Here is a 20,105-nt window from a genome sequence, read left to right on the forward strand (position 1 = left end):
TCATCATAGGAATTTCAAACACATAAGACGTATAATAAAGAAAAGAGACACATCGATAGATATCAATTATGCAAATGAAGACATTATTTTAAGTAATTACTAACCAATACTACAATACCATTAAAATAACTGTTGCTAAGACTTGGGCAACTTCGGAAACCTATAGTCATATGGGCAGGGATTCGGAAGTTAACAAACTGATGAAATTTATGCAAATGTTGACCTTTTTTGCGCAATCAGTTACAATGTGGTTTACACACGATCGTGAAACTCTTGTTAATGACATCTTTCTTTGGGCGGTATGTTCTAAATGTAGTACAGCATTGTCTTCAATGGCTAGCTTTGAAAAGTTTGTTTTGAAATAAAAATTCGAAAGGTTAAGCTCGTGTGTTAGATGTATCAAATGACGTCGGTAAATTAAAACTTATAAAAACGCATAAAAAGACTTACTTCAACTATGTTCCATTCTGTTCTTAAAGCATGCATGCATGCCAAAATCGGTACAAGCTGCACGAGAGAGTGTGACGGTGGCAACTGTACGGGACAGCTGCTGTGTGTGATGGACCCGTACGGCTGTTCCTGCGCACCTGGACTCATGGGCATAGAATGTAATACTGGTGAGACTACATGCTAGTAATATATATATAGCTCATTTCATTGTGTGATGATTAATATCTAAACCTTTAATGTTTTGCCATGTTAGGCATGTTTTGATATGACAAACATCATGGTTTTCAAGGTGATCAGCTTTTTCACTGATTCTTTTTGGAATACTTCGTAACACTTAACGTTAGTAATGATGTCCATGTTTAGAGTGTCCAGACGGCATGTACGGAGCTGGCTGCACCCAAACCTGTCACTGTGCAGATGGACCAACAGCCTGTGACAAGAAGACTGGAGCATGCACCGGGGGGTGTCTGGACTTCTGGACTGGGGACGCGTGCCAGATACGTACAGGTATACATATAAGCCCCAGTCACAACCCGTTTTTTGGGAGGCCACGTCTGCTACGTTTTTCTGAAAACGTGGGGAAGGATTGGCGTCGACGCACGTCACTCGCAGGGTTGCGCAAAGTTTAACCCTCAAACACCCGAACGGGGTCCATTTGGACCCCAGGCGTATATTTTCATGTGCTATTTGACTTTGTCAATAAACCTCGTCTTCAAGTTCTCCTAATTTTTTGTTTGGAGATCGAGACAAATTTGTAAGAATAACAACGGGAAGTCTGATGTAAGACCGCCTGGGGTCCAAACTGTCTCAATCTCAGGAATAAGGTCATCAGGTTTTCAGAGGAATTTCACCTTTGACAATCATATGGGGTCAAAGGTCAACCCCATGTTCATGCCTGCAGGCCTCATCCTGATTTGCGTAAATTATGATAATGAGCTGCAATTATTTTACATCTTTAATCATGCTAAAATATACCTCTTACTATGTTTAACCAACATATGTGCAAAGATCACTGAAAGATTGCAAAAAGGAATATTAATTTGAAAGAAACCAAATGTTCGGTCATTACCGTCACAAAAAAAGTTCGGGTGTTAAGAGTGTGGCCTGCACTCCCCGTCTGGCACCGTTCCTCGTGGTGAGTTGTACGTGCTTACAACGTACGATCTCTGTGCGGTTGCAACTTTACCGTAAGGAGGGCCTTACTCACACGTGCGTCTTATGTACGGTACGTACAGGGCACGCGCGTCGCCCGTACTCGCACGCACGAGTGGTGAATCCGCAGACCGCACGTAGACAAAGTTTTACATGCACTTAAAGTTCTACGACGTGTCTGCGTGCTCCCAAATCCGTAGAATTCCGTATGGAGGTGGTACTCACCACGCACGAATGCCCTGCGTTTGCCTAACCTCCTTCGCAGTCTTGTTGGGCGTCGGCGTTATTTTTTCTCTGAGCACGCGAGTAATATGCGGCCGCGAGGGACGATTTGCTGCAGAGGGAGTTTTTGCCACGGAGAGAAGGTTAACGCCAACGCCCAAAAAGACTGCGAAGGAGGCTAGCGTTTGCCCACGTTTTTGCACGTAGACAGCACGCAGATGCACGTACGGCGGGTTGTGACCAAGGCTATACTGGGATTAAAGTGTCTGAAAGAGTAACTTGTCTTTGTTACTATCTACTTTAAAGCTAGCAATCTTAATACAACGGTAGTAAGAGGTAGGCCGAGGTCTGTTACTGTTGACTTTATGTAGTAATTTCATGGTGCAATCTTCCTCTTTAATGTTCTTACTGTTTTTAAGAAAGTTCTGTTGCTCTTAGAATTATGTAACATTTCTGTTCTAGTGGCTGTCTCCTACGAAGATCTTTTCAGCAAGGAGGAAGGTCATTTCTTCTTCGGTAGTTCTTCTGACCACATAACAGCATACAGTGACATAGACTCGGAAGAGTGTGCCCGTCGCTGTCTGCAAGGTTACGACAGCTACGATGGCGTCAATCCGACATGTCTGTCCTTCAACCATCGCCCAGCCGGCTCGCCAGAGGGCGTCAGTGCACGGTGTTGGCTCAGTAGTTCTGACACGGACACGGCGGCATCTCCTGGTCCTGAGTGGGACAGTTGGCCTTACCGAAATTACTACCAGAGGAAACGTAACTATTAATATTATACTTCTTTTTGACAAGGATGCCTATTCCCTAATCTCTAAAATTATGTGGACATAAACATTATAAATGATGTGCAGAGTTGAACAAGTAGCAGGTATTCCATCCGTATTAGCATTAGCTAGTTTTTCTATTTAGCAAATATTTCTTAATTACGTTAATATAATCTTTTGCTTCTTAAAAGTACTTACTTAAATGCACTAGTTACCCTAATAACAGTACCCAAGTGTACACAAGTTCTGTTTGTTATAAGTTTGGGTATTTGCTTGTATTTCCAAACTTATAGCTTCACAGGCAAGGCACGCCAGGTACACGGACAGCCATAAATATTCTGCTATATATGCACATATGTAGCAAAATGTCTTATGTCAGTGGTAAAACGCATAGACTGGGAATGATGAATAAAACATGCAATTCCATTAAAACAACAACAAGAATCATTTTCCGGAGGCACGAGACCTTTGACTCCTTGTATCATAAGCTGAATGCATGCCATCTTAACTGTCACAAAAGGTCACTAAGATGTGCCAACGTCGGTACCAAAATTGCAATTGAATCATGCCGTCTATTGTTTTCAGATATCCTGGCGCCCCAAGACTGTACTGACATACTCGCCCTCGGGATTCGTCATGTTTACACAGTCGGCAACCCACAGCCATTCCAAGCCTACTGTGACATGGACACTGATGGCGGTAGCTGGACGGTCATACAGCGGCGGCAGGACGGGTCCGTACAGTTTAACAGGACTTGGACTGAGTACGAGCAGGGATTCGGGAATACAAGTGGAGAGTACTGGCTGGGATTAAAGAACATCCACAGTCTGACAACACAGAAACAAAGCGAACTGTACGTGTATCTGGACAGGACTGGGTAACGAACAGTCGGGTTGCGCGGTACAGCACGTTTTCTGTGGGAGATGCCAGCAGCAAGTATACGGCAACGATCGACGGGTACAACGGGACTGCAACTGATAGCTTGGACCCGTCTACAAAAGATGGACGTCACAGTATCAACAACAGACCGTTTTTTACAACAGATCAAGATAACGACGGTGTCAGTAGTACCGACTGCGCAGGAACGTACGGACAAGGAGGCTGGTGGTACACTCCAAGTTGTGGTTACGCCTTGTTAAACGGACAGTATCTGACAGGCTGCTCAGTACCTTCAGCTTCCTGCTCCAGTGCAAACGGAATCGTCTGGTACACCTGGTTGGGTTACAGATATTCCCTGAGGAAAACAGTCATGATGGTCAGGTCAACCAATGTTTCAGGTAACTGTCAAAGTCGCTACTTTTGGCATCTATTGCACAGCAAGGTTATTGTAGGAAAGATCATTTAGTATGTCTTTATATAGAGATTAATGACTACCTTGTTTGTACATCTCGGGCAGCTAATGGTGAACAGATCTGTCTGGAGGAAGAAAGTCACCTGGTCCTGGCAAGACGCCCGACAAGATGATGATGATTATGATGATGTTTGTCTCCTTTCAGCAATTTTGTGTTGATTATAATTTTAAATCACTTTAGGGGCTTAACGGCATATACAACTGCCGTGCGGGAGGTCATTAGGGTAAAACAAACTTGGGAAAACCGTCGGTGCAGTCAGGTAACAAAGCATGGTATTCATTATATTATAATTAATCAAATGCGAAATGTCAACTCTATGTCATTCTACCATGTCTCCGCAGCGTCCCCATTCAAAAACTGCCAGCATGGCGGAACCCTGACGCCAGGACCTGAAGATTCCGGACTTTACATCTGCGCATGTGCTGAGGGATGGCATGGTGTATTCTGTGATCAGGGTGAGTCATTTATGTACTGTAATGAATAATGAATGGTTGAATGAATGAATGAATGATTTTATAATAGTTTGTGCCAGTTATGCGTAGTCCATATTGGCAGTAGTTATTGATTACCACGGTCTATTAGATACAGTGTATACTTACTGTTACATAGTGACAGCATATTTGCAAGCTCAATTTGTCTCAATTAAGGTTGTTTAATGGTAGAGTGCCATGAAAATTGAAGCTAGCAGCAACAAATGTGATCAATATATGGCTTTTTTTATCACCCGCCTTGTTTTGATTAATAGAAAAAATCGATCGCCTTGATTGCTCTACATAAATTTCGTACAGAGTGTTCCGGTACGTACGGCCCTGACTGTGGTATAACCTGTGGACACTGTTACGGGAACCAGACCTGTGACAGGTTAACCGGGAAATGTCCGACTGGAGAAGCTTCCGTGTGTGCGGCTGGATACTATGGTGACAAATGTGATCGCGGTAAGTATTCTTTTCGGTTACAAAGAACTAATTAGATCGCTATTTCTGTTACAGAGTTAGTCGACATATAATGACAATGACAATGAACGTTATTGCATATCCATGCCCTACATTTGCCAAATGCCCCAGGTTAGATAACTGAGGAACAAGGGTAGAAGAAAGAAGTATTACATAACATACCTATATTAGTGTATAAATATAGGGTTTTCCTTCTCTCTTCTTAAAACATGCATAGTTTAACTTACATGTACATTGTTTTGTCATTCATATCGTAGTTCCTAAACGACTTGGTATGCTTAAACAATTCTTCAACGTATGGTTCATAACCTGACGTTTTACCTACGTCGATAAGCTAATTTGAATTGATAATTCCAAGGGTAAAAAATACTGATAAAAATTTGCTGACTATTTCAGAATGTCCTCACGGCTTGTACGGAGGTGACTGTACCCAAACCTGCCACTGTGCAAACGGATCAGACTGTAACAAGACGATTGGAGTCTGTAATGGGGAGTGTGTTGACTTTTAGACTGGGGAAACGTGTCAGAACCGTACAGGTATTTCATTTTTTTTAATTTTTTTATTTTTCAAAACAGTGGTCAGCATAGCAGCAGTACATAAATAATTATGAACCGCTGAATTGTGCTGACCTTACATAGTACATAAAATACAACGTAGGGACAAACAAAACAAACAGATTAACGACAATTACAATATGTACAACATCTTATGATCATTTTTTTTGTAATTTCACACTGTTGATATTATGTGCCCTATATGTTTTGTCCTTATATGTTGACTCTCTAACATCAGCTTTGCTGCCTTGAGAGTCAGTGTAATGTCTTGTTGCATTTTCAATAAATAAATAAATAAATAAATGTACAACACATAAAAACTAATTCTGAATTTGAGGCTGATAGTGTGGTGCACAAATGAACTCTGCAGTCTGGAGGTTCTTGCCATGGGATCCCTGAGTCCTCCTGCGTTTAAGGACCTCCCAGTGCTCATCAGCCCCTCCACCAAGTCATGGAGGGGATGGTCTGCGTTCAGCATGGCTTTGAGCAGTTCTGCAGAAATAGATTTGGAGCAGTTGGCCCTTCTTGCCTTTCAGAATCTTTCAGAGTCATCCTGTTAAAATTAAATTACCATCGTTGTTCTTAGGGTATAAGTAATAAGATACATGTACATATAGAGTTTGCTGTATTATATTTTGTAATTTCATTTTGGACAGTTGTAACATTTCTGATTTAGGGACTGTTTCATACGGGGATCTCTTCACGAAAGAGGAAGGTCGCTTCTTTGGAGACTCTCCTTATAACCACATAACAACGTACAGCAACATAGACGCAGACGAGTGTGCTCGCCGCTGTTTGCAAGGTAACGGCAGTTACCATGGAGTCAACTCGACATGTCTGTCCTTCAACCATCGCCCTGCCGGCTCGCCAGAGGGCGTCAGTGCACGGTGTTGGCTCAGTAGTTCTGACAAGGACACGGCGGCATCTCCTGGTCCTGAGTGGGACAGTTGGCCTTACCGAAATTACTACCAGAGGAAACGTACGTACACTATACTTTTGTTTAACAAGGATGACAATATATGTTTTACACGAGGGACTCATTTTATATTGATGCACCACCTATTATTCCTATTCCTAGTTTTCACAATGTGTCTTGTTATCCCAATTGCCCACTGTTTCCAGAAATCCTGGCGCCCCAAGACTGTACTGACATACTCGCCCTTGGGATTCGGCACAGTCATGTTTACACCATCGGCAACCCACAACCATTCCAAGCCTACTGTGACATGGACACTGATGGCGGTGGGTGGACGGTCATACAGCGGCGACAGGACGGGTCTGTGCCGTTTGACAGGACTTGGACTGAGTACGAGCAGGGATTCGGCAATCCTACTGTAGAGTATTGGCTGGGATTGGGGAACATCCACAGTCTGACAACACAGAAACAAAACGAACTGTACGTGTACTTGGAAGACTGGGAAACAAACAGTCGGTTTGCGCGGTACAGCACGTTTTCTGTAGGAGATGCCAGCAGCAAGTACACGGCAACGATCGAGGGATACAACGGGACTGCAACTGATAGTTTGGACCCGTCTTCTCAAGATGGGCGTCACAGTATCAACAACAGACCATTTTCTACAACAGACCAAGATAACGACGGTGTCAGTACCGACTGTGCGGGTCGATTCGGACAAGGTGGCTGGTGGTACACTCTAAGTTGTGGTTACGCCTTGTTGAACGGACAGTATCTGACCGGCTGCTCAGTACCTTTAGCTTACTGCTCCAGTGCAAACGGAATCGTCTGGTACACTTGGAGACGTTACCAGTATTCCTTGAAGAAGACGATCATGATGGTCAGACCAGCTAATTTTTCCGGTACGTGTTCAAAGTTCTAGGCCCGGCTTTGTGCGTACATTGTTATCGTCGCAAAATAAAAAAAAATTCTTTGGTAATTTATTCAGGACGTAATATATTGTTTGGGGTTACTGAGAACTGTGTATTTTTGGTTTAAAGGTAGTACGTCAAAAGGGTCCCGGCTATAATATTGTGTCTACAAGAGCTTAGTAATTAATAAATGGCAACAGCATACTTTGTTCTTACAGTCTCATCATTCAGACCGTGCCAGAATGGTGGAACCCTCACGTCAGGACCTGTTGAGTCAGGACTATATATCTGCACGTGTGCACACGGATGGTACGGTGCATTTTGTGACCAGGGTAGGTGATCTTTCTTTTGTATACAATAAAATGGCGATTTTATGGTCTACTAGTCAATTTTGTGATATAAAGTGGCTGCATTCTGATAAACTAACTTACTCTTAATAATTGTATTTCTTTTAGAGATTGTGGACACTGTATGCTTAAGGAATGTCCATTTTATGGGGAATGCGTTATTGTAGCCAAAATACTTAGTGTCTCAAGAAAGTCATAAAGACGGAAAAACACCCACTGTCTACAGAAAGTCCTAAAGACGTGACAGTGAGCGTCAACACAGTGAACTCTACGACCCTACACGTTACCTGGACGGTAGGAGTATCCGGTAACATCAGCATCATCGACTCCCAAGTACGTTACAAACAGAGTGACACGGAGAGCTGGGGAGCATGGACGTCAGCTGGAGCTTCTATTGGGGACGGCGATGTCTACATTTACAACCTACGACCAGGAGCCATGTACGATGTTCAAGTGCGGGTGAACACCTCGTTAGGGTGGAGTGATCTTAGCAATGTGAGGGGAACTACAGTCGAAACGCGTAAGAAATCTTATCATCTTTAGTTTGGGCAGTCCTTTTCGAGGTGGTGGCCCTTCTTAAGATATTACTTTAAACAATAATCATGTATTCATGTGGAGCATGGCGTCGGTTGGAATTGCGCTGCCTAGTGCTCCACCGTGTATTGCTGTTGCAACTAGAATAGATAAATAAAGAAAGTTGAACATGGATCCAATCAGTCTATTGTGTACCACAGATAATGCTCTGCATAGGCCTCTGCATTGTACATTTGCAGCTCCCGGTCCTCCCCGCAATTTGGCAGCCGTACCAACCTCACACAACTCTGTCCACCTGACCTGGGATCCTCCGATAGAACCCAACGGCAAGATCCATAACTACACAGTTCAATATGGAGCATCGCAGCATTGCTTTGAGTATGCGTTTCTACTTGAAGTTACAACTGCAGGCGACATCACCACTACTGTTATTGGACACCTAGACCCGTATACAAACTACGCATTCCGGGTGCGAGGGTCAAATAGTGCAGGAGGAAGCAACTTTAGCAACTGTAACATCGCAAGGACGCTGGAATATTGTGAGTATACCATATTAGGCCATGTTGATTTGATTATATGGATGACATCCTCTGGGAACCCCAAAACCGATGCGCGCGTGCGAATAAAAAAAAAGTTTTGCAAAAAAAAAAGTTGATTTCACTATGAAATCTACGTGGTCATGAAGGTTGAACAAATGGCACAGAATATGTTATGGCGAATAATCTACTCTTCGAATTCATTTCTTTACATTTTTGTCTTTTTCCTTTGATTTTGGCATTCTACGACATTGGTATCGTTTCTAAATGTTTTCCTAGCAACTTATGACATATTTTTGCTCATTTAGCAACTGTTTTGCACGATTTACAGTATGGTTGAAAACTTTTTTTTTTGTTGGAAACGGCCGAAAATTCATGCGCGCGCGGATGTCACCCATATAATCAAATCAACATGGCCTTAAATAAGAATGGCTCCTAAAAAAGCATGTTGACGAGTGTATATTTACCTTCGCCAAGAATTGACGAAGGTTATGTTTTCCTGGCCGTGTGTCTGTGTGTCAACAGCATAACTCGAGAAAGCTTAAATGGATTATCTTGATATTTGGTAGGTGGGTAGGTCTTGATGAGACCTGGAAATGATGAGACTTTGGACCCCCTAGCGGCTTGTTAAGGTTCTTCCGAGACGCTTGGCATAATTATGTGACAAAATATGCAAATCTGGATGTAATTTGCATAATTAATGGGAAAATTCTATAAATCAGTTTCATTACATTATAGGACTATTCAAGCTTGTGACATGTAATTGAGAACGAGAGAAACACAGGCAGATATTGATTATGTAAAATAACACTTAATTTGCATAATTGATAAGAAAGTGTTATAATTCCATTATGCGAACTGCCTGGAATTTCATACTTGGGGTGTTTGAAAGTTAAGTGAAGGTGAACATCATTAAACATAACTTATTCAAATAAGGACCTCATTTGCATAATTTATGAGGAAATGATAGAATGGCTTTCTTTGAGATAAGGCTGTCTTGATGGAGAATATGATCAACTGATATAATTCATGCAAATGAGGATCCTATTATCATAATCAGTAGGAATCATCTCTGTCAGTCATAAAGATTAACATAATTTGGCGAAGGTATGAGATCGTGGGTCTCTAGTTTGCTTTGTTGGCATAGAGGATGATCACAGTGACCTCAAAAACAGCCAACGAAGGTAATAGTCATGCATATCATTTGAATTCGAGCTGTTTTCCTTTTTAATGTTATCGGATATTTTTATATATATTTTTTTTAATTGGGAACAAAACAACAGATGCATAACATTCCAAGTTTACAATCATAGCCTTTATTATGTTCGCCAGACGTGCATTGGGCCAAGGGTTTCAAAACATAAATTCGATTGCTAGTAATAATTGGTTAACTCTCAAACTTATATGCACTTTTAATTACCCTCTAAGGCTATATTAGATAAATTAACCGACTTGGAGGTTATTGTTAAGAAAGAGCTTATTGTCCATGTTGTTTGCGACTGCTTCGTAACTGCATTGGTAGAAATAGGAGTGGTGTATTAGTTTTTCATTCTAGATTGATATAACTTGAATGCTATGATTCCCTTCTAGACCAACCTGCACCTGTTGCTGCTATCGTTGGCGGCAGTGTGTCTGCTCTGCTGGTGGTTCTTCTGGTGACAATAGGGATAGTTTGTTATAGGTAAATAAAGTCTCGATTCATATATTAATAGACTCTATAAACACTAGAATCTATTAATGTGCCTCATGACTAAACACTTTGTACACTGACTGGTAAAATCATTTTAAAGACACCTAAAGCAATTTCGGGGTAAAGTAAATGTTCTGATCATTCTTTTAATGTAATAAATTCAATAACATGTTGATAAATGTAGAGAAAATGTGTTTGTCGCTGAAGGAAACTTGTTGTTTTTTATATTAAAGTTTGTTTTGTGGCGACAAAAATACTCTTGGATTTGTCAGTATTTTTAATTGCCACATTCCCTTATACAGAGTATGTTTAGTATTGCCACGCAAATTGCAATGTATGCCTTTAAAGGAAAAGGAAGGCCGAAGACGACCGGGACCCTACAGATCCTCAGATAGACCTGACGATAATCATGGAAAACGAACCGTCCACGGAAGAATCAGCTGAGAATCCTGCAGCAATAGAAGAAGACTTCTCACCATATGACACGGTAATGAACTTTGAATCACACTTTCTTCAATTTTACAATAATTACATTTACCAATGATCATTTCAGGTATAGTTAGGGCTGTTACTATATGACTGAAATAATAACTTTATTAATGTACATTGTTAATCACCAATACCTTTACTCGCGATGAATATGTCAGGTTTCTAAAATTTCGTTAATGCATAAAAATCAGAATAGCACATTTGTTCCAACTTAGGTTTGGCAGACGTTAACTTCTAGCCCAATGTAAATCACACTTTCTATGTACTACAGACTATTTACAGCATCGCAGACCTCGTCACTGTTGACGATGTAGTGGAATTCCTAAAAGCCAAGGGGCTTGGCCAATATGCTGCAGCATTCAGGCGTAAGTTAAATCATACTTAATATAATCATATTTACTTCCTACAACAAAAAAGTAAAACTGTGTTTTTACAGCTAGAAAAAAGTGTTAAACGGCAAATTTGGATCTCTTAGTGTGCACCTGTGGAGTTTGTGTGTTACGGCGAGGGGCGGTTATGCGGGCTCCTACAACAACAAAAAAGGAAACCTGTGTTTCTACAGCTACAAAAAGTGTTTACTGATGGCAAAAATGGATCTCTAGTGTGCACCTGTGGAGTTTGTGTGTTACGCCTAGGGCCGGCGGTTATACGGGCTATACAGGTACAGATGCTGATGGGAATGGTCTTTATCAGGGCACAAGGTAGACGGAGAAGGAGCCATGTCCCTGACCAGTGACATGCTTGCTGAGCTCGTCCCTGAGATCGGACCGCGGGCAAAACTGCAGAAGGCCCTTCAAGAGCTGAAGGACAATCAGGTATCATGACTTTACCTCGTCGAGATAAAGATGTTGGGTTTATATTGCTTTTCATGTTAAGTAAAATATATCGTGCTTCAAACAATAAGTACTTTTATTACGTTTCATTGACCGTAAATGTTCCGATACAAATCTGACGTTGAAGGTGGAAACAGGGAGGGAATGTTTTGGGCTTGACTGTCAGTAAGAATGAAACGTAGAAGAAAAGCTCCTCCCAATTACAGAGGAGCTTTCTACTGCCCCGGAAAATGACTCGTACGTCCTGACTTGTTGCTAACAATTGACTTCTAGGAGTCCGCTGAAAGCAGCAGACCACTCCACCCTGGCTGGGAAATCCCCCGCTCCAGCCTGAAGCTCGGCAAAGTCCTGGGGAAGGGTCAGTTTGGAGAAGTCCGTATAGGGGAGCTGAGGAAGAGAGGCGTCACCCAGATTGTGGCAGTTAAGACACTGAAAGGTGCATTTTAAACATATCGCACATTTAACAAATGGCTTGAGTATTTAGGATAAAATATCCCGAATTTAAAGAATGAATCATCTGAGATTCGTCAGAGACCTAAAATTTATCGGGGGTAATAAACCCTTTGTCTTTGTTTATTTTGTGTCTCAGATTACATCTATAAAAAGTCATGATCTATGTATAAATCATGCCTTTTCCTTGTATTGTTTCTTTGATATAAAGAATGCTTGTGATGTAACATGATGAATGTTGGGAAAATACCGGGGTTCATTGCACTAGAAGACATGGCTGCTGCGGCTGAAAACAGAAGTACCTGGTGAAGTACCGTCAGAACCAGTTGTCGACCAATGCAACAGTAAAGTTGCAAGAGGAACTAAGGTCTAAGATGATGAACTAGCACATTTTATCTTGGAATTTGTTATGTTTTCTCAGCTTCTGCAGAGGAAAAGGATAAAGAAGACCTCATTGGAGAGCTGGACATACTGGTTACAGTTGGTCGTCATGACAACATCATCAGTCTGGTTGGTGCATGCACGGTAGAAGGTAGGAATTCAACCTTCGTGTATCTTTAATGTAAGGTCACTTTTTTAATGAATGTCATTTTCACAGTCACCAAAAACAATGGCCCTCTTTATTTATCCCGGGGTGAAATAAATGACATAAACATTTTAATATCAAAGACAAAGTACTTCAATATGGGTTCATGCACTTGTGACATGAATGTGAAACGACTGTTGACGTTTTACATGTCTATCAACTATCTTGTCTATATAATGTCAAAATATTTGTCAAAACGTTCCGCCTTAGGCCCGCTGACACTTGTTGTTGAATACGCACCCAATGGATGTCTGAAGGACTGGCTGAGAAATAACCGTCCCAAGGAGCTAAACCGGTCAGACAACAGAAACCTTGCCACCTCCGGGATTCTGTTGCCAATGGAGCAACTGATCACGTTTGGTATAGACATAGCAAGTGGGATGAGTCACCTTGCTGCCATGCAGGTACACGTGTAGAGAGCTTGTTACTGTGTTAAATGGCTGTCATTTGTGGATAGGCTGTAGGATCGAAGCATTATCTTATATCTCACTTATTGTCAGTAATTATAATAGCATTTGAAACAGTGTCAGCGACGTGCGTACAACTGTAGATTCCAATGCATGTTATCCTAAGGGGTGGGAAGAACAAACATGCTCGACGGTGTTGAAATAGAAAAAAAAGGACGGGGGAGGGGGTCTCATTCTAATTCATCTATTGTTTTATTTCGTCAATCCAGTGTGTCCACCGTGACCTTGCCGCCAGGAATGTGCTCCTCGGGAAGGACCTGACGGCCAAAATCTCAGACTTTGGTCTGTCACGGGATATCTACGAGGGATCTGAGTACGTCAAGAGCACGAAGGTAGATCTACATTCTGTTCGCAGATGACACCTCTCTTACTGTAGCTCACCGTTCCATCAACACAGTTGTAGACTCACTGAACACAGATCTGGCTACAGTTTCCGAGTGGCTACAACACTGGAAACTAGAGGCTAATAGGGACAAATGCAAAGTTATGTTTCTCACTACCCGCCCCCTCCCACAAAGGATCCCCCCGGTCATCTTAGCCGGTACCACCTTACAGATTGTCCACAGTCACAAACACCTGGGTGTGACCCTAACCAGTAAACTCACCTGGTCTGCACACGTCGAAGCCATGACAAACAAGGCAAGACGTACTGCTGGAATGCTCTGCGCCCTTCGAAAAAAGGTGCCCAAGACCATACTACTACAACTGTACAAAATCATTGTCAGACCAGTTCTAGAATATGCTGACATCGTCTGGGGTGGTCTCACCATGCGTGATCAAAAGACCATCGAATCGGTCCAATACCGGTCAGCCAGAGTGATAAGTGGACACCACGGGATTCCTTATCCCTCTCACAAATCTCTCTATTCTCAGTTTGCCCTCCCTTCACTTACTTACCGTCGTAAGGTCCACGCAGTAACCACTCTGTACAAATTGAAGAATGGTCACTGCCCGCCCCACCTAGCTAGTTTATTACCTGTTACCAGGACATCCGCCATACATTCCAGATACCCCCTCAGAAATGGAAATAATCTTTGTGTACAAATCCCTAAAAGCTCCAGAACACAGAATGCCTTCCTCCACAGAGCCACCCTCTTATGGAACTCCCTCTCAGTTGACATTCAATCGGCCCCTACACTGTTTTCTTTTAAAGCTAAAGCACGGAAATCCTTCGGGGATCCATATTCTACTTAACTACACATCACATTTGTGTCACCTCCCGACTTAACAGTTGTACATATTATCTCCGAGTCGGCAACTTTGTAAATACATGGACTCTACTACTCAAACAATATGTATTTCATAAATGTAAGCACATATTATTCTTATTGTATTTGGATTGTAATATGTATTTTTATGTATGTATAACGTTTCTCCCTACTCCCCAGGGTGTCCCTTAATAATAGTCTCTGACTAGTTGGGACACCCTGGCTTCTTTGTAAGCCAAATAAATAAATAAATAAGATCTACATGCTCTTCATCTACAATAACAACAACAAACCTATCCAGCAACTCCCGTACACCATGTATCGGAAGTTTATTTAATCCATAAATCTTGATAAAAACACATATGAATATCAGCTTGCATTTACCATGATGTTGCTATTGGGTACCTGACCTGTAGACACTAGACATTGTATGCAATATTATATATGAGTTATGTGTCTGCTTTAATTACTGAAAGTAGTACTATAAAAATATTATTGTGAGGTGATAGTATCACGCCCAAAATTGCACTTTGTCATATGTCATACACCACTTGTCAATTGAATGCAATGAAAATCTCGATCAGTATGTCTTTAATTGAATCTCATATTCGATAATAAGGCATTGAAGAGCCAATGGATAAGGGTGTTGTAAAGCAGATACAAGTCATTTGCTGATGTCAACAATCTAATGTGTTCTTAACATTCCTTTTTCCCGTTTAGAGTCAGCTTCCTATCCGATGGGTGGCATACGAGTCCCTGTTCTACAAGGTGTACACCACACAAAGTGACGTGTATGTATTTTACATGTATAGCAGTTTTAGACATCTAAACACAGTTAACATTTACGTAACCTCCTATGAAACAGGTCTGTATTTGTTTATCACGTTACTGTGAATGTCTTTTCCATGTTTCAGGTGGTCCTTTGGAATCCTTCTGTGGGAGATAATGACAATGGGTAAGAGTGCCGTATATAGTTTCGTGGAATGTTTAAACGGTGTGGGCACATTTGTTAGTGTATTAGACACAGGTTATACAATCATGTAGTTGTCCCGTAAAAATCTCTCACATCTTTATGGTATTACATTTTCTTAAAATTAATCATTAACTTTCGAGTTCTTCTGAGATGTCATACATATTCCTAATGTGTCACATTCATACATGTGTGATGACCAAAAATGTCATGTTTACAGATTTTTTGCTAAAGTTGGAGTAAACAATAGCTTATAAATTTTCTCTTCAAGGTAAACAGCCCTATGGCAGGATGACAGGCAAAGAGCTCATGAAGCTTCTCCCAGGTGGCTACAGGCTGGGGAAACCCGCTATGTGTCCCCAAGATGTGTGCGTTTGCGGTCTCGTATTCAGGTTGTGTGTGTGTGTGTGTGTGTGTGTGTGTGTGTGTGTGTGTGTGTGTGTGTGTGTGTGTGTGTGTGTGTGTGTGTGTGTGTGTACGGGTGCGTGTGTATGTGTGTGTGCGTCTGTGTGTGTGTGTGTGTTTGTGTGTACGGGTGTGTGTGTGTGCGCGCGCGTGTGCGTGTGTACGTGTTTTTTGTGTGCGTGTATGTGTGTGCGCGCGTGTGCGTGTGTGACATGAGGGATTAGTTTAAATATATTGTACTTCTACATAAAGCCACATAAGGAATACTCTAATTGGACTAACTGACTTGTTGCACCGATGTAAATATTTTGTACCCAACAGTTACGAAGTGATGAAGACCTGCTGGGAAACACTTCCTGAGAACAGGCCAACTTTCCCGGAGCTGAAGGCAATACTGGATCGGATCATTCAAGATCACAAGGTAAAATTCTACATAAGAGGATTTATATTCGTTTTTCCGTTTAAGATCACAAGGTAAAGTTTTATAAATGCATCATTCATAGCGAATGACAGCGATGAGACGGAATTCGACCGGTTTCGACTTTATTCGTCTTTCTCAATAATCCATGATAATCATATGCATTGATTTTTAAAGTAATTAATGGTCTTATTCCGAATTATTCCATTTCCACTTTCTATTTTTCTCTCGGGTGGGTGAGATAAAAGAGTATTGTTTACGTTTGTTTACTTTTGCAGACATGTGCCTCATTGCTGAATTAGCAAACTACAAGGGAAGAGAGCGAAGGAGCAGAAGCTTTTTGCCAAGAAGGAAATATGATACTGTCTTATTTTGTAAATAACAAGAACACAAGATTTGTATGTTGATTGTAACTAGGACTATCCAGTATACGGAATTCAGTTTCACTGAACGAAATCGTCCATTGCTTATAGAATATGTCAATATTAAGCTGTATATATCCAATATTTTGTCACAAACACAGTGCATGCTAGTATACTGTACAGGTACACCATATCCAAATAATCTATTAAGGACAAATAGCTGAAAAAACAACTTACATTCATATCTGGCTGTCCCAATGGCTTGGTCACATATATCATACATAGGTAGTTAACCCTTGTCCTGCGGAGCACAACAATTATTGTTCTGCACATTCAGTACCATCCATATAGCACCCTGTATAGGTACGATTTGGGGGTATTTCTCGTGCAACGCATCACACCGCGAAACGCAACGAATGCAGAAGTAACTATGCCACCGAGACATGGAATTATTGAAAAATATTGTGCCAGGAATACCAGCAGGCAATATATAACAGAATTGCATGTTAATGCCACGTACCAATAATGATTGCATCAAGACGTAAAGGTTTTTCCTATTCCAAGCTCAATTGGAGGTGTTAAGTATTGCGAGATGTGGGGCAAATTTGTGGCAGAAACAACAAAATATGTATTGAATTAGAGTTTTGAAATCGATTTACAAGCGTATATTTAGCTACCATGCTGCAAAAAATGTCAAATGCATAGCTTAAAATATTTTTTTTTATTTATGTTCCTAGGTAGTATATGTCGCTTTTACACACCGTTCCGTTCTGAACATTTTGGAAGAATTTTAATACACTTAAGTAATTCATAAGATAGTTCTGCCATTAACATATCTACCGTAAAGTTACAAATAACTTTAAAGATTTTCAATTTCATGTATTTATATATGTCTCATATATCTCATGCATATTTGCGATTTCATCATCTATAATAGCTCAGGCAATGCGGTAGTCGGTCGTAATTTGCTTCGAAGATGTGTAACCCGGTATCTGATACATGTATTTGGAAATAAGTAATGCTGCTAACGGAATTAAACATTTTTACTGCTTTAACCCTGGTGTTCCGCATGGCATTTTAGGATTAGGATACATTACCATTCATGTAATGCATTATTCTCGGCTTTCACGTGACGTCACGGGGCTTGCGTAATACAGGCGGCCGCCATTTTGGTGTACCTCGGTGTAGTGCTATGCAGTGTCAAGACGTTGGCACCGAAGCCATACAAGTAATTAACAGCCACAAGATAATTCTGCAGTCTTTGATGGTTGACAGATGACAAGGTTTTCAATGAAATTGTACATTTTTGAGAGGATAGGAAGTCAAAGGATACGATGACAAAGGATATAGGACGACAAAACTTGCGTATGTGTGAACGAACTTCAAAGACTAACGTTACTAGTATCTCCTTCACAGTCCTACAGTGGACAGGATCCGTATGTTGGTCACTCTAGTCTATTTTTTTTCTCAATAAATGAATTAAGAGAGAGAGAGAGAGAGGTTCTGGGAAGTGTGTTTTGGACAGTTCTCTGTGCGCGGGTCACCCGTGTGTCTGATTCCTTCTCGCGACAACTTGTGACTCGCTCGCGTAGCGGAAAACAACAATTTCGAGTGGAGCGGACGGGTTATCCCCAATCAAATTATGGTAAGCCTAAGTTTCAGCTTTTCTTGGTAATGTAAATCCTTGTTTTACTATCGGTTGCTGTTTCAAAATTATGGGTTCTGTGTGTAATAATGCAAAAGGCCAGTTTGATTCATGCCCGCCGGCGGCTTTGTTTGTTGTGTACTTTCATCTAGCCCCTTCGGTTTCGCCGCTGACAAACTGGAGTTCATGAATATTTTTTCAAGCACCAAAAAGTACTCATGTCTCTGTTGGAACCCCATTAGAATGAGAATTTCACATGACGGCTTGTCATCCCTGTCGACAGAAATTTTGTTGGCCGCCTCGAGTTTGCGGGAGTAAATCATCGACGTTGGGAGGGGCGCCTCCGGGCATAATTTTGTTTACGTACCCGTAGTTGTAGTTTTGCCGTGAAAAAAACGTTTTTGGGTAACCTCTCACAACCTATGCATGAATTAGCTTGTGAACATTGACATTACAATATTAGGGTATCATGATAAGCAGAATCTTAACGCAATTTTAGTGCTAAGATCGGTAATTTTGTTGGGCTGTCAGGGTGAACTCGGAGTTTTAGCACTTAGGCTCAAATTGAGTCAGACTGCCACGTGTATCAAAATAAATTCACTTGCACCGTGTAAACTATTGTTTTGTCGATGTTTAATGGAAATTCCTGGGTGCCATTTCTGCATGTACAGGAACATTTCTGACCTAGGTGTAGGGAAGATCACGTACGCGATATCCAGCAGCATTGTGTGGCGTCGGGCGGCTTTTGGCGTCAGAAGCCCCGCCCGGTCAAGCCGCCAGACCCGACTGTTCCGCGGCCCGCTTGTTGCGTTCTCTCGCCCTTTCGGCCCTCGCCCCTCCTTCTGTTCTTTGCTTTCGTCCCAATCTCTGTACTTCTTTCTTCCAAGGTTTTTTTTTAGTAGGGACCCAGGCAACATTGTGTCGGACCCAGGCGGGTGAAGCTTGCCCAGAGTCTTTGGCGATAGTAACTGGCCACAATCTCGGGATATTTCTGTGGCCGTATCCCCGCGGCTGATCGCAAAAATCCACAATCTGCGATGTTTTTCGGTCAGTTTTTCTTGGTCCTTTCCTTGATTTGTAATCACCTTGGCACACATTGAAAAGATACACTGTGTTTACCACTTTTTTTGACCCGCAACCAGCTACAAAACAATGAACCATGTACATAGCGCATAGGCTACGCGGGGTTGTAGGTACACCAAAATGGCGGATGACACCCGTCGCTAAGGTCGGGTCACGTGACTGAAACCCAAGAATTGTCTCCTTCAATTTCAAGCAAACGTAATTATAAGGCCTCTAAAATATTGCAAGTGAAAAATAACGATATCCATTTTACACATTTTCCCCATGAACGAAAATAACGTACCGTAATGTGAGTTGGTCTTGTTTTTAATCCTCTAAAAACACTTTAACATATTGGCAGAAGTCTAAAACATTATGTGGTAATCAGGAGAGTTAGTCACCCATACTAATTTAACCTCTGACCCCTAAAACGGCAGGAGAACGCAAAGAAAAACCGTGTTTATGTGAATAGAGTGAGCTCGAGAGTCGGAAAAACACCCGAAAGCAAGATTCAAAGCCAAAATCAACTTTTAACCAAAAATCACCATTTATTACACACTCTTCAGCCATGTTAATCTTTAATGATAATTCGTGGCATTTTTTTAGAAATGTTACCGTGATCGAGTACACATTTTTTTGCCAAGGGGCACCTGTCCGGGCCTGGAAATGCCCCGGCTGATTGCAACTAAAGCACAAACCCGTCATCCTGGTGTAGTGGTAGTCAACGCTCCTTGCCTGCCCCACGGGGTGAACCGCGGGCCGAGCGGGTGGGCAGTGCCACTGCCGCGAACCTTTTCGCGATATCTTCATCCTCTTTTGGCCCGA

At 41.7% G+C, this 20,105-nt stretch overlaps 1 protein-coding gene and 1 pseudogene across 1 annotated transcript; both read left to right on the forward strand.

Moving 5' to 3' along the window:
- Positions 1-491: 491 nt before the first annotated feature.
- On the forward strand, positions 492-6,220 carry LOC109484829 (annotated as a pseudogene).
- A 369-nt stretch (positions 6,221-6,589) lies between these two features.
- LOC109484840 (angiopoietin-1 receptor-like) lies at positions 6,590-16,942 on the forward strand. The gene is made up of 17 exons (XM_019788198.1): positions 6,590-7,269; positions 7,497-7,610; positions 7,852-8,145; positions 8,399-8,698; positions 10,286-10,376; positions 10,734-10,872; positions 11,146-11,239; positions 11,568-11,689; positions 11,981-12,143; positions 12,579-12,689; positions 12,954-13,147; positions 13,420-13,542; positions 15,139-15,209; positions 15,333-15,373; positions 15,660-15,756; positions 16,115-16,214; positions 16,490-16,942. The coding sequence occupies exons 1-17, from the start codon at positions 6,681-6,683 to the stop codon at positions 16,511-16,513; spliced, it is 2,667 nt and encodes an 888-aa protein (XP_019643757.1). The 5' UTR covers positions 6,590-6,680; the 3' UTR covers positions 16,514-16,942.
- The last annotated feature ends 3,163 nt before the right edge of the window (positions 16,943-20,105 follow it).

This window comes from Branchiostoma belcheri, unplaced genomic scaffold (assembly GCF_001625305.1).
Source record: "Branchiostoma belcheri isolate BF01 breed outbred unplaced genomic scaffold, Haploidv18h27 scaffold70, whole genome shotgun sequence".
Classification (NCBI taxonomy): Eukaryota; Metazoa; Chordata; class Leptocardii; order Amphioxiformes; family Branchiostomatidae; genus Branchiostoma; species Branchiostoma belcheri.